At 40.7% G+C, this 16,154-nt stretch overlaps 1 protein-coding gene across 10 annotated transcripts in view; it reads right to left on the minus strand.

Annotated features, from left to right (window-relative positions):
• DST (dystonin) overlaps positions 1 to 16,154 on the minus strand; it is a gene marked incomplete at its 5' end in the record, with an annotated part of 395,725 nt that overhangs the window by 137,824 nt on the left and 241,747 nt on the right. For 7 of the 10 annotated variants that reach the window (XM_082663420.1, XM_082663421.1, XM_082663422.1 and 4 more), the window contains 7 exons: positions 1,284 to 1,433; positions 1,607 to 1,822; positions 1,963 to 2,112; positions 2,232 to 7,688; positions 8,787 to 8,922; positions 9,929 to 10,017; positions 12,264 to 12,392. In XM_082663420.1, the coding sequence (XP_082519546.1) occupies positions 1,284 to 1,433; positions 1,607 to 1,822; positions 1,963 to 2,112; positions 2,232 to 7,688; positions 8,787 to 8,922; positions 9,929 to 10,017; positions 12,264 to 12,392 (6,327 nt within the window). Of the gene's footprint in view, positions 1 to 1,283; positions 1,434 to 1,606; positions 1,823 to 1,962; positions 2,113 to 2,231; positions 7,689 to 8,786; positions 8,923 to 9,928; positions 10,018 to 12,263; positions 12,393 to 12,552; positions 15,628 to 16,154 lie in introns of those variants that run through there. The other 3 variants (XM_082663427.1, XM_082663419.1, XM_082663426.1) reach the window with 2 other exon arrangements.

Raw genomic sequence — 16,154 nt, forward strand, 5'->3', positions numbered from 1 at the left:
ATTCAAGCTTTTATTGACATTTTTTCACAATTCACTGAGTCAAGCCATTCATTCGTACTGAATGGTAGTGATGAAATTATTTCAATACTATGGTCATTAATACATTAAAAAATAATCCCTCTCAGAATATATTAACCTTGTCTGGCAGAGTTACTTGAAATGTAACTCCGCCAAAAGGTAAAGATCTAACTTGTGTACATTTAGCACATTGAAGGGAAACAACATTAAAATACTGAATGGATAAAGAAAATGTGGCACATATATACAATGGAATATTACTCAGCCATAAAAAGAAATGAAATTGAGTTATTTCTAATGAGGTGGATGGACCTAGAGTCTATCATACAGAGTGAAGTAAGTCAGAAAGAGAAAAACAAATACCTTATGCTAACACATATATATGGAATCTAAAAAAAAAAAATGGTTCTGAAGAACGTAGGGGCAGGACAGAAATAAAGATGCAGATGTAGAGAATGGACTTGAGGACACAGGGAGGGGGAAGGGTAAGCTGGGATGAAGTGAGAGAGTGACATGGACATATACACACTACCAAATGTAAAATAGATAGCTAGTGGGAAGCAGCCACATAGCACAGGGAGATCAGCTCGGTGCTTTGTGACCACCTAGTGGGGTGGGATAGGGAGGGTGGGAGGGAGACACAAGAGGGAGGAGATATGGGGATATATGTATACATATAGCTGATTCACTTTGTTATATAGCAGAAACTAACACAACAATGTAAAGTAATTATACTCCAATAAAGATGTTAAAAATATATTCCTTGCTAATATTTATAATATCCATGTAATTGTGGCAGCACATACACGAGACCATGGGAATTTAAAACATAAATCCAGTAGGCCAGAATTTCAGTTTTCTGACTCGCAGGCCAGGAGTGTCACTGCCCGCCATTCATGAGGGATGCTGTTCACATTAAGAACTTGGGGAAGAAAGGCATGACAGAAATGATTAATACCATGAAGCAGCTACAGGACTGATTTAAATGATTGTCTTTATGTGACTGATACATACATAAATACATAAATACCAACCTCAACATGCAGTGGTAGTAAGAGTTTTATAAAGTCTGCAGGGACCTCATCAGAATGACATCTGTAAGGCTGTGATTATTTTATAGCTGAGTCAACTGTGAACAAACACCTCTTAGCGAAAAAGGAAATAATCCTTTATAGCTTCAGCAAAGTCACATTTTTTCTTAACCTTTGTTACATTCAATCCACAGGTTTTCTGATGTACTTGGTCTTATTGACTTTGACACTTGCCTTGAGAAACTCCAAGCTTTGCTTTACGTGTCCAGTATTTTGAACCATCATGACCTCCACATCCTTCACAGATGTGCTCATCTCTGATATCCAACGTGAGAACAACTGAAGTTTGTGCAAAAATTCTTCATGGGCAACTGCTAGTTTAGACTAGAAAATAAAATTGCATGTTCATTTCTGTCTGTCCCCAAATTTCAAATTCCTACAAATAATGATCCTGTGTTAAGAGCTTAACAGTTTATCATCTTATGACTAAATTTTCAAACCCTCAGTTTTCTCCCAAACACTAGTTCTGACTCAACGTGAGACGGTCTGGTACCTACCATCTCGGAGTCGATAGCCATCATGATGTGGTTCATTCTTTCTGAAGACAAGGCATGGAGGGAGGAGAAGGCCGTCTGCAGACTCTGGAGGCTTACACTCAGGTCCTCGAGCTGTCCCCTGGGGAAGTCACCTGGCAGAGACTTTAAAAACTCTTCTGCCAGCGTCATGTCTTTTCTTAAAATCACACCAATTGGAGCCAATCCCAATTCAAATGTCTGCAAAAAATACACATCCCAGATATACCTAGTGAGAAACACAAATATAACTAATATTCAAAATATAAAAATGCTCTTTTTAATTTTCCAAATTAATATCAGCTGACTACCCTCCATAACCGGCAGCAGACAATTCTTACCTCTAGCTGTTTAAGTTGGTTCTTCAAAGCTTCTAGATTGTTATCCAGAGACTCCTGGTTACCTAAGGGAGGCCTCATATCTTGAAGCAAAGCCAAATACTCGCACATCTTTGATCTGTGCTGTAAACACTGCTGTAGCTCATTGGAAAACTAAACACAAATGTGGACATGTTAATTCAATAGGCTTTATGCAGATTTTCAAGCAAATAAAATGTATGGGATTATTCCCAAATGCAGCTACTTCCTTATAAAATGTAAAGTATACTTACTTGTTCCATCAAGCTGTCTCCAGAAGCCATGTCTTTTGACCCTGAAATACATTCCAAACGGTTTGGGGATTCAGCGCATAGCTCCTCCAGCCTCCTGCCTCTTGGCAATGCTGATGCACAGACAGGAGAGTTTTCTGGTCCATTTTCTTTCATATTTTGTAAATTAAGGGAATGGGGTTTTTCTCTCTTGCTGTTAAGATCATCAAGAATGTGTGGCTTTTCATCCATCATCTCAGAAGCTGTAGATGATTTTTGATTCAATTCTCCACCCTGTCCTCCTTTCTCTGAATATCCATCAGCAAGCAGCTTGCAGAAAACATTTTCAAGTTGCAGAGGAAGAACTTCAGATGTCCTACCTCTTTTCTCTAGATCACACTCCATTTGAGTTAATTCTTTCATCAATTCAAATGCTCCCGTAATTTTCTGGCTATACTGATTTTGCTTAAGTATATCGAGAAGCAGCTCAGACTTGAGGTTTGCAGTACAGAGCGGATCCTCTCTGCCCTCTGCTTTTAGTTCTGGTGAGTTATTCATGGGGGAAATACCATAGTCACTGGTTTTAGAGTCGCCAGACACACCAGATGCTTCACTTACCAATGATGATGAGCTAACTCTTTTAATTAAGTTTTGAATTGAAATGTTAGTATCTGCACAGGCTGAAGGTTCTCCAAGCTCTTGAGGATTCGTATGACCTTCTTTCAATCTACCTTTTAAGATGTCCTCGACATCTTCAATGGAGACCTGAGATAACTCAGGAATCTGAACCTCGTTTTCCTGGACTCCTGGAGATGAGGCTGGTTCTTTTCGTGCCTGTTGCTCAATTACTCCTTTCTCACTGTTAATTTCTAAGGATGAGCAGTCAGTGTTTAAAGTGTTACTGGAGTTATTTCTTGTTCCATCTGCACAGAGTTCTGACTGCACAAAATCTGTATGTTTCCCAAGGCCCTCGGCATCTATAAGAGGGAAGACTGAAGGTGTGCTTTCATCTCTTTCTGGTGTGAACTCAGGAATTTCTGATCCTCCTTCTGAGACACTTTCTTTAGTAGGAAGATCCTTCTGTTGGACCATCTCCTTTGGAGGTAAGTCTTCTTGGGCAAGAGCTGCCTTTTCTTTCACATTATTAACTCCTAATTGCACGTGCTCATTCCTGGGAGGGGAAGCTACTAGAATACAGCTTGGGGTATCTTCATTTGGTTTCAGTATGTCTTTTGCTTTCACATTTTTAGCACAGTGTTTTAAATAAGTAAACAGATCAAGCTCTTTTTCAGGTCCATCGGTGGTTGAATCTTTCTCAATCCTTGTATTCCTTTCAGACAAGGTCATGTCTGAAGTCATGTCATCAGTGATCACTTGGGAAACTGAGGAATCGAAAATTTCTTCATGATTCTCAAATTGAACGGGACTTTTGCTAACTATTGTTGGCAGATTCTTTGGTTCATCTTTAAGGGCTACTGTTGCTTTTTTAAGGCTTCCTTCCTGATTATGTCCTTCACTGTGTGTGATGTGTGGGAACGGAAATGGACTATTAACTAAATCAAGACTCTCCCTTGTACTTTTACTGGGCAAAAGTCTGAGACATTTATTATCTTCTACAGGACCTTCTATAAGCACTTCTCCTTTACCTGCACACATTTTATGAACCAATGTTTCATCTTCTATTAGTATATTGTTTTTGTCAGCTCTCCTTTTAATTAGATCTTTTCCATTGCCTTGAGGATCTTGGTCAGTTACAGAGACTCTGGATGACAAATGGCTTTCCTCCACAGGTTTTACTATTAAACTGGGCTCAGAACAAATGTCTTTATCAGAAGATGAGTCACCCTGAAGTGTCACATTCTCATAATATGGATTTCCACCTTTCACAGAGTCCATAGATTCTGGCCCTTGAATCAACTTAACCCCTGTGTTCTTTAGATCATCCGCTAGTTCAGAAGTTGAACCGACACTAGTATTATGTAAAACACCAACAGGGCTTAAAGCGTTTTCCGATTCAGTGTCTTTCATGACAGACAGCAATTTATCCTTAAGGACCATCTCATGATTCAACAGATCTTTGCTTTTTCGAACAACCTCAGTTGCATATTCTGGAAGGTTATTTCTTTCAGGAACCAAGCTACTTTTACTACTTGATTCTGGCTGCAAAACATTTACACTTTGCTGTTTTTCCAAAGAACTATGATGGTGCTTTTGATCCGGGAGAATCGTTTTATTGCTACTTTGACTTGCATGGCTGTTTCCCGGTTTGGGTGCAGTGGTGACACACATGGGGACATCCACACCCTCAGTCTCGTCCTGGCACACGGGCTTTCCATCCTCACCTCCTGCTCCTTCTTCTTTGGCATCACCACCACCATCGTCATCATCGTCGTCCTGATCATTACTGTCACACTCTGAGTCCCCATAACTTTCTTCATTTTGCACAGAATCTAAACGATCGGGATCAGATTTAAATTCTTGCCCAGTTACGTACTCTTCTCTCCCTCTCCAACAGCCAGCATCCTCAGAATTTAATGGAGTCCTGAAGCTCTCTTTTCTTCCTACAATTTCATGGTCAGTCAATGAGTCAGACTCATCACCTTCAAGGTCATCTGTGCTGTCCTGTTCTGATACGATTTCCATCAACCGTCCATTCACCTCATAGGAGGCAAGTGAATTTAAATGGATTCTTTCACCAGAATCGAATTCTGCTTTCTCAGCAACTATGAGAAAATCCTGCAGAGACTGTGCTTCTCCCCTCACACCTAAGCTATCAACCAGTCCCCCTTGGGTCCCCAAAGAATGTTCATCCTCTTTAGAAACATCATAAAAAGCCTCTCCAGGAGGAGCGGCCCAGTCATCTTCCTCTGGCAGCGTGTCATAGTCCTTGGGCTGCAGACAACCATGGTCATCACCTTCCAGAGGCAGGGAATCATGGTCATCATCTTCAAACAAGGGCGTGTCATAAAAGTCAGCATCGCTGTCTGTATCTGTTTCTGTGTCGCTCTGCTGATCACCCAGCAGTGATGTTTCATAGTCACCAGCACTGGCGCTGACAGCCCCTTCAAATGATGGGGTATGAATGTGAGCCATGCTGATGTGATGACTACCACCCCTCAGGGGCAGGGCACAGGAGGACCCTTCCACCGTGGACTCACTTTGCTCGTCTTCGGGTTCCTGATGAGAAGCAGCAAGCATTTTTTCATCATTCTGATCTTGTACCTGAGGATTACTACAACCAATACCGAAAGATTTTTGTACAGTGTTTTCTCCCTGTAAACTGATGTTGATAGCTGCAATTCCCAGAAACTGGTCTTGAAATTTTTCTCTTATTCTTTGACCCGATAACATGGTTTGGTCACTGAATGGCAATGTAAAGGCTTCACATTTATTTCCATTGTTCTCTGCACTGTGTACATCATGAAAACTTCCCTGACTGGTCCTCAGTTTATCATGACTTAACAAGGCACTCAGCCTGGGGGAATAGTCCAAGAGACTTGAATCCCTGCTAATATTATCTTCATTCACCGTTTCATTCAAATCACAGATTCTACTAGTTTTTGATTTTACTATAGGACTTATCAAATCACTTGCAAAGTTTTGAAGGTTTTTAGAATGACTACATTCATCTGCATGTTCCTTTGTTTCTATTTGGCTTTGATTTTCACCGTTTTCAAGTCTGTTTTCAGAGTCTTGTCTGAGCAGGCTAACTTCAGCAAGTCCAGGCTCTGTTAAATGTGATATCAAACTAGGAACACACAGGCTGGATGAATCCTTAACTTTATAATCAGTTGCCAGTATATCTGCCACGTTTTCTGACTGGCGAAATTCACTCCTGGTAACGTTAGTTCCCAGTTCCTGAAACTCTTCATCTATGGCGTTTTCAGAGGTTCCTTTACGTTTAGGTTCTCTGCAATGACATTTATCAAAACTACCTGGTGTAGCTGTACTTTCACTCGTTTCTTTACTTGCAGCATTATTCAGAAATACGCCAGGGAGTCTTATGACATCAAGACATTCTTTTACAGGCGTGTTCTCATCAATTTCTGCACCACAGCCTTCCAGGAGCATCTGAACAGCGTCATTCAAGCCTCCATCGTACAGCAAAAGCCTCTGCCCTGTGTTTGCATCCATATAGCTATTTATCATCAAATAAGACAGGAATAATTTTTTAGTTTGTTCTGAGCTCTGAGTCACCACTGGCTCTTCTCCATCAAAAACATCTTCTTCTTGCCTGTAATCATGGACCATGGATGGCTGGAATTTACAAAAAGAGAGCCATCTTCTGGAATTTTCACAAGCTTCGAAATCTCCCAAATCTGGCATTTTATCGGGCAGCGTTATACTTTTTAAAATCGATGCTGTGTGATTATCTATGATTCCGAGTTGCGTGGCAACGTCCAAACCAATGACTTGAGATGTTTCTGGAATGTAAAGAGCAGCGATTTTCTGCCTGCCGTTCAGGATCTTAGACGCCAATTCATTGGTAATCAACTCCTGCTGCAGGGAAGAAGATGTAGGGAATATCTCCCCAGAGTGAGGCCAGATGAGGCCCACGTAGCCTCGCTGAGCCTCGAGGACCAGAAGGGCACTGCTGGACGTTATCAGATCACATTGGACTGCCTCATCGACAGTTAAACGCTTGGCGGGGTTGCATTGGATGATTCCGCCTGTTTCCACCTGGTAGGTGAGGATACTGTTGGCAGTGTCTCTGTCCATCACCCCCTCTGCCACGGCTTCTTCTACAGTCATTCTCTGACCAGACTTGGAATGGATCAGACCTCCTGAAAGCAGCTGCGCACCCAGTAACCTGAACATGGTCTCACGGTCTATGAGGCCTTCATGAGCTGCCCTTAAAATGCTTAAGTTTCTCCCACATTTTAACGTTATCCTGCCTCCTTCTTGTGGCCTCACAGGCAGAAGCCGCACCCCTGTGTTTTCCTGTAAAATACTTCTTTGCATGATATCTATTAAAGACACCTTCTCAGAGGTGGAGGGGTCGATAAGATCTTTACACAGATTCTGCCGTTCCAGGATTTTAGAAAATAAGGCAGAGGAAACCAGGTGCTGCTGGAAAGCCTTCTGCAGCGTCAGCTGTTCTCCTGTGGCCGGAATAACGAGAGAGCCCGTGGAAAGCAGGATCTCAAGAACTCTGATGGCCATGGGTTCTGAGATCACACCTTCAGCCAGAGCATCCAGCACTGGAACTGTGGTGGACGACACAGCAGAAATAATCTCCTTCGTTTCACTGAGTTCTCGGAGTTGGCTAAGAACTTGCTCATCAATAAGGCCATGATTTTGGGCATCTTTGAGGTCAAAGCATGTTCTTAATTCTGGTGAAACAAGCCCAGAAATCATGAGCTGGGTCTCAAGCAATCGGATCCCCGTGTCATAATCAATGAGGCCTCTTAACACGGCCTGAAAGACAGAAAGGACTTCTCCCGTGCCCTGATCAATGGTGCCTGCGATGACTTTATCCAGCTGAAAGGAAAGCATGAAGTCTCAGTCAGTGACATGAGGGTGGGCAGAGCGTCATGAAACTTAGTTTGCATTTTCTTATAAAAAAAGACACTTCGACATAAAAATCCTCTACTTACCAAGACGCGGCAAGGCTGTGAGTGTTAAGCAGCTCAAATGCACAAGTGATCTATGTCAGTGATCTATTCGAGAGCACAGGATGTGATAAAGCTTTGAAAACGACATGCATCTGTGAACTGAAAACTTCATATCGTGTACATTAAGAAGGTTAGTGAGGACACAGGAAATGATGAGGGTGAGGAAACAGGACACACACCTAGAAGGCAAACCATGCTCTCTGCAATCGGGTGAGATTAGTCTCCTGACACAAGAGAGAGTTTCAAACCCCATGCTATTGATGTTTACAGCATACAGACTTCTTCACAGATAGTCAAAACCCATGAGCCAGGAAAATCGTTACATACCCTCAAAATACGACAAATAGTATGTAAAGTACTCAGGGAGTGAGGGAATTGAGTATAAAGATAACTTTTTGAACACTGGATTTTGTATTGAATATGTGTTGTCAAGTTTTAAAAGTTTAAGGATAGGCCAAATTTTAAGCTATTTCTGTTATATTTTAAGAAGATGCTAGAGCATCCTTGCTAAAACATATGGCCCAGTATTTCTCAAAGAAATCTCATGGATATCTCTGAAAATCAGACAAATCCCCTAATACTCCAATGTCACGTTTAGAGGTGACTCACAGACTATTTTATACCATCATATTTATATAGTAGAATATCTATCATATCTATATAACATATATCTATATAACAGTAGAGGAATGGCTTTGACAGAGAAGAGTTAGAAAAATGAATGATTCCTTCCTTTTACCATGCAAGGCAGAGATTAAGATGTCACAGAAATTGATGACAGCAAGTGTAAGACTGCATTTAATGAAAAACACTGAAATCTCCTAGTACTTAAATAAACCCCACCCATGTTTCTTCCATGTACACAACTCAAGGTCATTTCTTTGTCATTGACATATATTTCTACAATCATGCAGTTAAACTAAAAGTCTTAAAACAGCCTCATGTTCTAAATAAATAACATTACCTTCTCCTCTACCTTTATATCTCCTAAGGTTTGTGATTGTTGTAGTTGTTTCAGAGATTCACTAAAGAGTAAATTATAACTTTCTTGGAGAGTTTTCACTTGTTTTTCCAATTCATTTCTTTCTTCGTCTGTCATTCTAAAATAACCAGAAAGTACGAAAAGACGAATATAAGTCTTCAAGTGATAAAGATGACACACTAGCCTCGATGATTTTGCAAAGAATACTTTCCTAAATTAACATAGGGTCATAAAATATAATATAATCTCATATACAGATTACTCAGGTCTTAGAATGGTTGTATATGAAAATTAAGGATGGCCCTTATGACCCTAAAAACATCCAGGAATCCTTCTCTTGCCTGGAAAAGGACTAAAGGAAAAGAGTGTAAACTAATATATCAGCACCTCTCTAGCATATACAAATTTCTAAAATAACAACTGCTGTTGTCTGACAGAGGGAAAGATCCCATTGTTAGTTCCAACATGGAAAAGGGACAAGTAAGGTACCACGACTCAAGATGAAACTTGTTCAAGCAGAAGGATGAATAAAGAGGAAATTTATAAGGAAATTAACCCAATTTCCTTATAAATTTAACCTAAGGTACAATATAAAATCATTCTAGAGTAATTCTAAAGATGACAGACAAACAATATTTAAGAAAAGGGTAGATTCCTTCCCTGTCTGAGGCATTAGCTGAAATATATGAAGTGCCTTGTTGCAAAAAGTAGGACCAAACCACAAGAAATTAAGTTGCCACAGTTCTCAGCTAAGAAAATGAAGAACGTATTTACACACATTTTCCAAAAGGTAGGTCTTGGAGAGTAAGTACTACTCAGAATCAAGACTTGGCTTGGCATCTTTACTCACTAGCTACAGATCCTAAACTCTCTGAGCCTGTTTCCTCATCAGCAATATATGGGGGTAATAAGTACATTTCAGGGTTTTGGTAAAGACCAAGAGTGATGAAAAGCGACAATTAAATAGCCAAGTTTATAGTCTTAGGTTATTATATTACTAAGTAAATTTGTGATTGAGTCCCATTTTTAAACTCTACATTGCAATTTACCATCCTCTACTTTGCTAAGAGTTTTGAAGACCACTCCCCTACTTCAAATAAAAGACCTAATGAAAACCAACATACTTGTCTCCGTGTTTAGCCAGGAAGAGCTGCATAGTTTGCAGTGCTTCAGATAATTGTTCCTTCTTGACTGATATTTCCTCACTGGAAATCTGCGAGGTAAAGAAAACACACTCAAGCTCTTCCTTCACAAAGATGACACAACAGTCATTTTAAAAAACTCCAAGTTTTCATCAAGACCCACACGATGGGAATATTTTCAGGTGATCTGAGTAAATACGCATCACTTATTACTGGTTCACAGGCCTGGATAAGAAGACTGCTTTTGAGAATGCACGATGAAGGAAAGTCCCTCCCTCTAACCCTAAGGCCATCATTTCCACGAGGAAATAATAATACCGCATGATATGGTTCTTGCATTTGTCCCAGCCCAACCACGAATAGAGAATGCCTTAATGATACCCCAGGTGGCCAGACGTTCAGCACTGGAAGAACATTGCCATCCTCAAAAAGATACATGAACATGGAACAAAAACCTTCCCTTCCTTCCCCCAAGCTCCTGGATACAAAGCTCCTTTGGAAAAAAAATTCCTCTCTAGAAGTATTCCTCTCTAGGTTTGCAGGTCAAGATTAAATAATTTCTATTACTAGGACTTCACTTGCAAAAGTCGCCTGTGACAGACAGAGAAATAAAATTGACCTGTTTACTTTCTCCTAATTCCTCTCTGTATCATTTCTGAATATCAGAAAGTAATATCAGAAAGTAAATGCCATTCTTTTAAGTGAGCAGAAATGAAATGATGGGACAATGAAAAGGTGTATTTTCCCCAGACGTATTCTACTGAGAGTCAGCCTAAAGTCTATTTTTCATGGCTATAGGTAATCATGAGGCAATACTGATTTTTTGAAAGACACATTTATTACTGACATCAAATTACCTTAAATATCCTTCAACAGAGAGACCATCGAGTGTTATTCAAGATTTATAACTGGGGCCATGATCTGCATTGCAAAGGTATCTGTCTACTTTTATGTCTGCTAGGTCTAAAACTAACACTGGTCGGTAAAATTTTGGAGAATTTAGAACTACAGAATGAGGAAATACCAAGCGTTTATAAACCACGTTCCTGAAAAGAAACTTGTTCTCTCAAGAAATCCTTGCTAAGTTTGTGTCCCTATTTTAGCTCTTTTCCTATTTGACAGGGGGAAAATGAAGAAGATGTTTTAAACTAAATACTCGCATAAAATTGCTTTGAAGGTTTTGGGTTTAAAACACTAAATGTAATTTTCCTTTCCAACTTATTTCCCCCACACTCTATTAAAATGTAGTTTGCTAGACTATGAGCTAAGCTGGCTTTATTTCAACTGAATGAGAATTCAAGTAAATACTCAGGTCTATAAACCTCTCCCGGGGGAACCTCAAATAAGGTTCATCTGCCTCATGCCATAGGCGAAATGAGACAAGATGTTGAAGCTTTCTGTTATTGGATTATGTCAAAAATGTCTGTTTCAAGTGATGACAAGTGTGTACTGATGCAGAGCTGGAAGGGAAAGCTAATGATTGCCTCTGTAGTTTCCACAGGTCAGGCAGGAGCAGCAGTGCAGTGCAGGAAACATAATCGAGAAAAATACTGCTTACTTAGTGGAAATTTATTTTTTAAAATATAGTAGCAATTCCAGCATTATCAGTAGCAGCAGCAAAACTGCTTAACTCAGTGCCCTAAGAGCTTCAGGTGGGACAGCCCAAAGGACACCTCAGAGCAGTAACATCTCACGAAATGTGGCCACTCAACTTATGTCAAGTAGTGGGGTTCAGAACACAGCCTACAGAACTAAAGACTTCATTTAGGGAAGGGAAAGAATCTAGAATTTCCAGTGGATGATGGGAGAACACTTCTTTCGGAAATAGAAAAGACCCAGAAAAGCACAACTAAATGCGACCCTCAAATGTTAACATCTTGGTCTGCAGTTTGTTGCTCTTGAAACTTTTTGTTTCTATTCTAAGAACGAGCTTGCAACTCTTTATGACACAGAGTGCATGAATGTACTCAGGGCACCAAACAGAGTGACTCTGCTCTCCTGCAACGTTCATCAAAGCGATCAGGAAGCAGATCTCACTGTGAGGAAAAGCAGTCCCACATATTGGTTGACTAACAGTGAGACTAATATTGATGAAGTCCAGGTTTTGGAAGCAGAGACAGCTTCTTCTGCCACATACTGTGATTCCTTGGGCAAGTTACTTAACGTCTCTGATCCTCATTATAACTGCATATAGAAGTGGGGGAAACTAAAGAATTAAAGGGTTTTTTTTTTAGGTGGACTGTATCAACTCAGTAAATTCTCCCCACTATAATTATTGATATTATCATTATTATTAAACCAGGACCTCGGTGAGTACCTTTTGCTTAAAGAAGGAAGACTTTTCAGCCTTCTCTCCGTCTTTCAATGTCTTGCTGATATTTGATACCCATTTTTGTAATTCTCTGGCTTTTTCAACATGCTCTTTCTTTTCTTCTTCCAGTGACTTCTGACAGGTGTGAGTGGTTAAAAAAAAAAAAGATATATTCCAGTAAATTACCGAGCCATTAAAGTGATCTCCACAGAAAACAAGGATTTAAAAATATTTTTTCATCACACACAGGTTATCGAGATATTTTATTCATTTTTTACCATATTCAACACGTCACGTAGCAGATGTACTTCCAAAATGTTTATGGTAGCAAAGCAAGCTGTGAGAAATAGTCTTGAATGATCAGCCTAACCTCCTAGCTAGTCTATTAATATAACACATTTAAAAACTCAACTTTATTCATGAAGCACTAAAAGAAATCTGAATTGCTGCCTTTGCATTAGCATTACAATCATAACTGTCATGACAGAAAAGTAACAGACAATGGAAAGCTGAAAGAATAAAGTCTACACAAAACAAAAAATACATAGAACGAAGAAAAACCTTCCCTCTCCTCCAACACATAACCCATGCATAATGCTGCTTTTAATTACAAAGTCGTAACTAGAAATGGGAGATGGTGGTAAAATATAATATGTAAAGAAGATTACGACATACAGAAAAACTAAAAATGTTCATTTTTCAAGGCAATCTGAAACACTACAGCCTCACGGATGTGAGAACAAGTTTACATTTTCCTCTGCGATTCCACGGTTCTTTTTTAAGTGCTCTTTCAGTGAGTGTAATGAATCATTTAATAAATGGGAACCCTGACACCAGGCTGGATCCAGGCAGTGATGCAGAGTTCTGAAGAAAGGATGCTGTAAACTCGCTGGAGATCCTCAAGCTTATCCCATATTCCAGGTAAAATACTTTTATTTAGTTTGGGTAGGAGTCAAAAAACGAATCTCAAAGCTAAATGGAACCATTATGAAGAGCAGTAAATCTTTTGTTATTTTCCATTTTAAAAGTATTCTCTCTTGGGCAGAATGGAGTCTAAAATCCAAGCCTCCTGACGTTTAGTCTAAAGGAGTGATGCAAATTCTTCCAGATCAGGAGACAGCAAACTATTCTGGAAAGGACCAGAGAGCAAATATTTTAGGCTTTGTGAGCCATATGGTTACTGTTAGAACTACTCAACTCCGTCCTTGTACCCAAAAGTAGCCAAAGACAATATGTACACAACAATGTGTCTGCATTCCAATAAAACTTTATCTAAAAAAATTTAAAAAATTTTTAAATTAAAAGTATTCTCTCTTCTGAGCAGTCAGGTGTTTCCAGCCCTCAAGAAATTAACAGTGCTTCAAGCATGTCACACAATTACTAGGCCGTGGATCTCATACCATCAAGCTGTGGACAAAGCAGACGAACTAGACAGCATCACCCCTGACTCTGGTTCTATAAACAGGTCCTATTGTGAAGAATAGTAGAGGCTGGAAATCCCTGTCATCAAGGGCTCAGACACTTCTAGGAGTTTAAGTCCTGTGTGGAAATCAAAATCAGCTTTTTCTAAGGCTTCTTTATATGTCAACTTTCTTTTCGTTTGAGGACAGAGGATGTTTCTGGCATAGGACTTTTGATCTTTGAGCTTTGTAGCAATGAAGACATCTATAATCCCTACTTGGAGGGCTTCTTCAATTGACAAGCGGGCCTGGGCCTGGGGCTCAATCAGCCCCCCTGTCAAGTACTGAAATTCCAGACAGCGGATTCCCATGTCCTTACTTATGATATTTGCACTCACAGCTTCCACCACTGACATCACTTTGTTATTGATAGGGTGACTGATCCCCGTGACGACTAACTCACACTGCCGCAGCTGCTGCGCAAACCCCTCGTCCACCAGGCCTCTGTGCAAGGCCTCGGCCACCCGGTACCTCTTGCCGGTCAGAGGGTCAATGATGCCCCCGGTACTGACTTGGGCTTCAAGGCATCGGAGGGCGGTGATCCGATCAACCAGATTCCGACGTGTGGCCTTTAGCACAGAGATCCTTTCCCCACTGGAAGTCAGCCAGTACCCTGCCACTGGACTGCGCGAGTCCTTCTTGGGGACTAACCTGCTCAGCAAGGAATCAGCAAGTTCTGTGAGTGTGAGGAAGCCTTCCTGATACTTTTCGATGGAGGCTTTGTCAATGGTTCCCTGCTCTATGGCCTCGCTGATACTGAACTGTAATCCTGTCTTAGTATCGGTCAGTACACGACAGGGACGCCCATAGGACTCAAAAAACGTGGCTTCCTTCCATTGATACTGCTGCCCTGACAGCTCAAGGTAGGTACTTTTCTCAATCAGGTTTCTCTGGAAAGCCTCGTAGGCAGTCAGTTCTGCTCCTGTCTTAGTATCGACGACAGCAATCCTGTGAGTTTTCGCTACATTGAGATTGGAAATGTTCCTCTCCCCAAATGGAAACAGAAAGCACTGCCCGTCTACGTCAAAGACACACATGCGCAGTAACTCTGAGTAATACAGGGTTCGCTTATTATTGGGATTGGGAAAGGCTCTAGTGTTGCTGGATGGCTCATGTAAAAACTGCAGGATGGCGTTATTTAGCAGCCCCTGCTGCAGGGCAACTTCTGGAGGAACCCGAATGCCCCTCACGGGGTCGATGACGCCCCCACTGGCAATCTGCACCTCCAACATATGTTTGCCCCTTTGCCTGTCAAGCATTCTATTTTCCATGGCTTGGAACACTGACAGTGTCTTAGAAGAACATGGATACCCCAGGGCCGCCTTCTCTGCCTCAAGGAGCCTGATTTTGAATTCGGGGTCAACCACACCTTTAAGGATTGCATCCTCAACAGAATAGGTCTTCCCTGAAAGGGGGTCAATTATGAAACCCGTGGCCGCCTGAGCTTCTAAAAATGCTAAAGTCATCATCTTATCGATGATGATTTTCTTGGCAGCTGAGGAAAATGAAATCTTTTCTGTTGTGGATTCTAGGTAAAGCCCTGCGATGGAGGTGGCTTTTGTCAAAAACTTGCTCAGAGTTTTCTGGACTTCTTCAACAGTCTTAAGGCCAAGTCGCAGCTGCTCAACTGTTTTCATGTCCAGAAGCTTAGCTTCGACCAACTGCCTGGCCGTCACAGTGTGCCGGAGCCCTTGGAACTGAAACTCATCATCCCTGACCGAGCATGCATGATCACCACCAAAGTTCTGAAAGGTCTCTGGTTCTGAGCCCTTCTTAAGAAAATCTCTTTTGAGTCCACCCTGTGCCCTGCACCCTTCAAGCAGCCATTCATCAGCACCGGGGACTGGGCTCCTTTCTTGCTTTAATGCCGTGACTTCTGTGTGCATAGCATACTGCTTGTTCTTAGCTATCTGTAACGGGAATTTATAAGACGTTAAAAGTCATCTAAAGAACATTGTCATGTTACCCACTCTTAATCCAAATATAATTCCTAGAATAACAAAGATGAGATAAGAGAAGAACACTTTCAAGCCCAAGAGGGTTCAGGAACAAGAAATATTATTTTGACAGTCTGAAGTTTAAACTTTAGATGACAATTAAGGTATTAAAATGTTATGTCTAAAAAAGACAGGAGGTAAAATCTGTCCACAAAACGTGTTAGAAATTAAAGTTAACTGCTTGGTTTTTCTAGTTTTTTTTTTTAGGGTCAAATTTTTCGGAATAGAATCCCACAGATATGACAGGATAGCCATGACCTCTGTGTTTTTCATCTCAAACATTTAAAAATTGAAGACTGTAGTTTGTAGTAAAGATTCAAGTAAATCACTAGAAAATGATAGCATGATTTTCTGTTGGACTACAAAGAGCCACTCACATTCAACATGGTTAAAACATGTAGCCTAGCAGAGAAAGGAAACAAGAGTGGAAACCCGACAGA

This window comes from Grampus griseus, assembly GCF_964374135.1.
Source record: "Grampus griseus genome assembly, chromosome: 10".
Classification (NCBI taxonomy): Eukaryota; Metazoa; Chordata; class Mammalia; order Artiodactyla; family Delphinidae; genus Grampus; species Grampus griseus.